Genomic DNA, 1,992 nt, shown 5'->3' on the forward strand with positions numbered 1-1,992 from the left:
AAAAAAAAAAAAAAATCGGGACGTCTGGTCACCTTACACTAAGTGAGTGCTTGTTCCCTCAAAACTATGTCAGTGAAAATTCTTGTTCTTTGCCAGTGTAAAAGATGGAAAGTATCTCTTGGAAACTTCAATTTGCATTTTTCTTTCTTGCAAAGTTCTATTTTCATATGTTTAAGAGCCATTTGTATTTATGACTTGGTGAACTGTTTCTTCATAAATTTTGCTTGTATTTACTTATTTAACATCTGACTAACTTGTTACACTTTAAGGTCGGTCCTCACGGTGCACGGATCCTGTGTGTTGTGTTCATCTCATGGTTCAGGCACTACAATGAATGAGCCTTAAAGAAATGACTGGCTCAGGTCATGCAGTAGTCAAGACCAGAACTCCTGTTTGAGTCCGAAGCCCACACGTTTTTCCAGTGGAAAAACTAAGCATTTATTGCATTGCACCAGGGGCCAGATAGGTAATTTAAAATGCCTGAGTACGTCGGGAAGCGATGCAAAAAGGCGAAGAAATGTTTACGTACGGTCGCAGCCGTTATTCAGCTTTATTCTGGGTCCCTGCAGGAGCGCAGCCCGCTGTTAAGGTCAGCTTTCTTGTGAAACCTAATTTTTATTTCTAACCAAAAGAGTGGCAAAACAGCCCACCAGATTGGCAAACGCTGGTGTAAACAAGACTGGGAGGCTGATGAGGCGATTACCTCAGTGGGAGAATGACAGCTAAGAAACGGGTGGGCTTGTAAGGAAGGCGAGAACGAACCCACCGGTTTGGCCTTAGGAGCCAGGACCCGCTAAAGGAGGACTGAATGAAACGCACTCTGGGGTCAGAGCAGCGCCGAGCAAAGTGGCTGCACGACTACGGCGCTATCCCGGGTGGGGCTGGCAATCCGGCCCAGTGGCCGGAGGTTGCTCCGCGGCGCACAGACACGCGACGTGGGTCGTTAGGAGGTTTCCGGGGTGAAGACCCCGAGCGGCCGCGCATTTTCTCCCCGACGTTGTGACAGCCTGAGGGTCTGCGAAGCGGACCGGCGATCCCCGGACCGGGGGAAGCCACTCGGCCGATCACTCGGCAATCCACTTCCGCCCCTGCCCAGGCTCCTCCCGGCGACTTCCGTTTGCCTGGTCGTCCGGGAAACAGCCGACTTCCGGCTGCGCGGCGGTGGGGGCGTCCGTGATGGCCGAGGAGAGACTCGCGACGGTGAGCGCCGGGATTGTTTACTGACCCAGCCGCCGTGCAGGGCAGGGCACGACGGCGAGACCGCTGTCCCACGCAGCCGCTCCGGGCAGAGGCGGAGCCGGGTCCCGAGCGCTGGCCCCGCCCCGGCCCACCCGGGCTCTGCTGGCCTGGGGCAAGTCCGAATTCTTTGCAGCACGGGGCCAGTCCTAGGTCTTGGGTCCCTCTTGGGGTGCGTCGGATGGAAGAGGGAGGTTTTCACCGGAAATGGCTCTTCTTTCCGTAGCCAGTTTTCCTTTCTCTCGGGGTTTGGGAAGGGAAACGTGTAGAGACTGTTTCTGTTAATCCGAGGATTAGGATTTTAATATGACAAAGCTTGGAAGCTCTCAGCTTCACTGCCTTCTGCCAGTGGGTCGGGACCGTTTCCTCCGTTGTGGTTAAGTTTGGGAAAGTACTGTTTCGGAATTCAGCTGATGTCTGTTAAGTGTTTTGAACTCCACAGAACTGCAAATACAGAGTGACCCCAACGAATTCAGGATGAGCCAGTAGTAATTTGTGGAGGCATATGTCCCAAGCGTAAAACCTTGTTTAGATTGCTTTAGTAGGGGGTTTGAAAGCGGGTCCTTCCCATTTGTGAGAATGATTTTAGTTATTCGGAATTTATTGCCATTTGAAAAACGTCGTGAAAAAGGTAGACACTGACGTAGCAACTTTTGGCTATTTAACAGGTTTGTTTGGCTAAAGAACAAGGCCAGAGTTATTGGTTTAGGGTGCCTTTTGTTTTCTAATTTCTTTTCATTTGCAGATTTTTTTTTT

General features: G+C 51.0%; 1 protein-coding gene across 1 annotated transcript in view; it reads left to right on the forward strand.

Moving 5' to 3' along the window:
- Positions 1 to 1,139: 1,139 nt before the first annotated feature.
- BBS4 (Bardet-Biedl syndrome 4) overlaps positions 1,140 to 1,992 on the forward strand; it is a 46,471-nt gene continuing 45,618 nt past the window's right edge. The window contains exon 1 of the mRNA XM_023510114.1: positions 1,140 to 1,200. Coding sequence (XP_023365882.1) covers positions 1,177 to 1,200 — 24 coding nt within the window. The 5' untranslated portion in view covers positions 1,140 to 1,176. The remainder of the gene's footprint in view (positions 1,201 to 1,992) is intronic.

The sequence above is a fragment of the Otolemur garnettii genome, unplaced genomic scaffold (genome assembly GCF_000181295.1).
Source record: "Otolemur garnettii isolate 467f Iridium unplaced genomic scaffold, OtoGar3 scaffold00011, whole genome shotgun sequence".
NCBI classification, from domain to species: domain Eukaryota; kingdom Metazoa; phylum Chordata; class Mammalia; order Primates; family Galagidae; genus Otolemur; species Otolemur garnettii.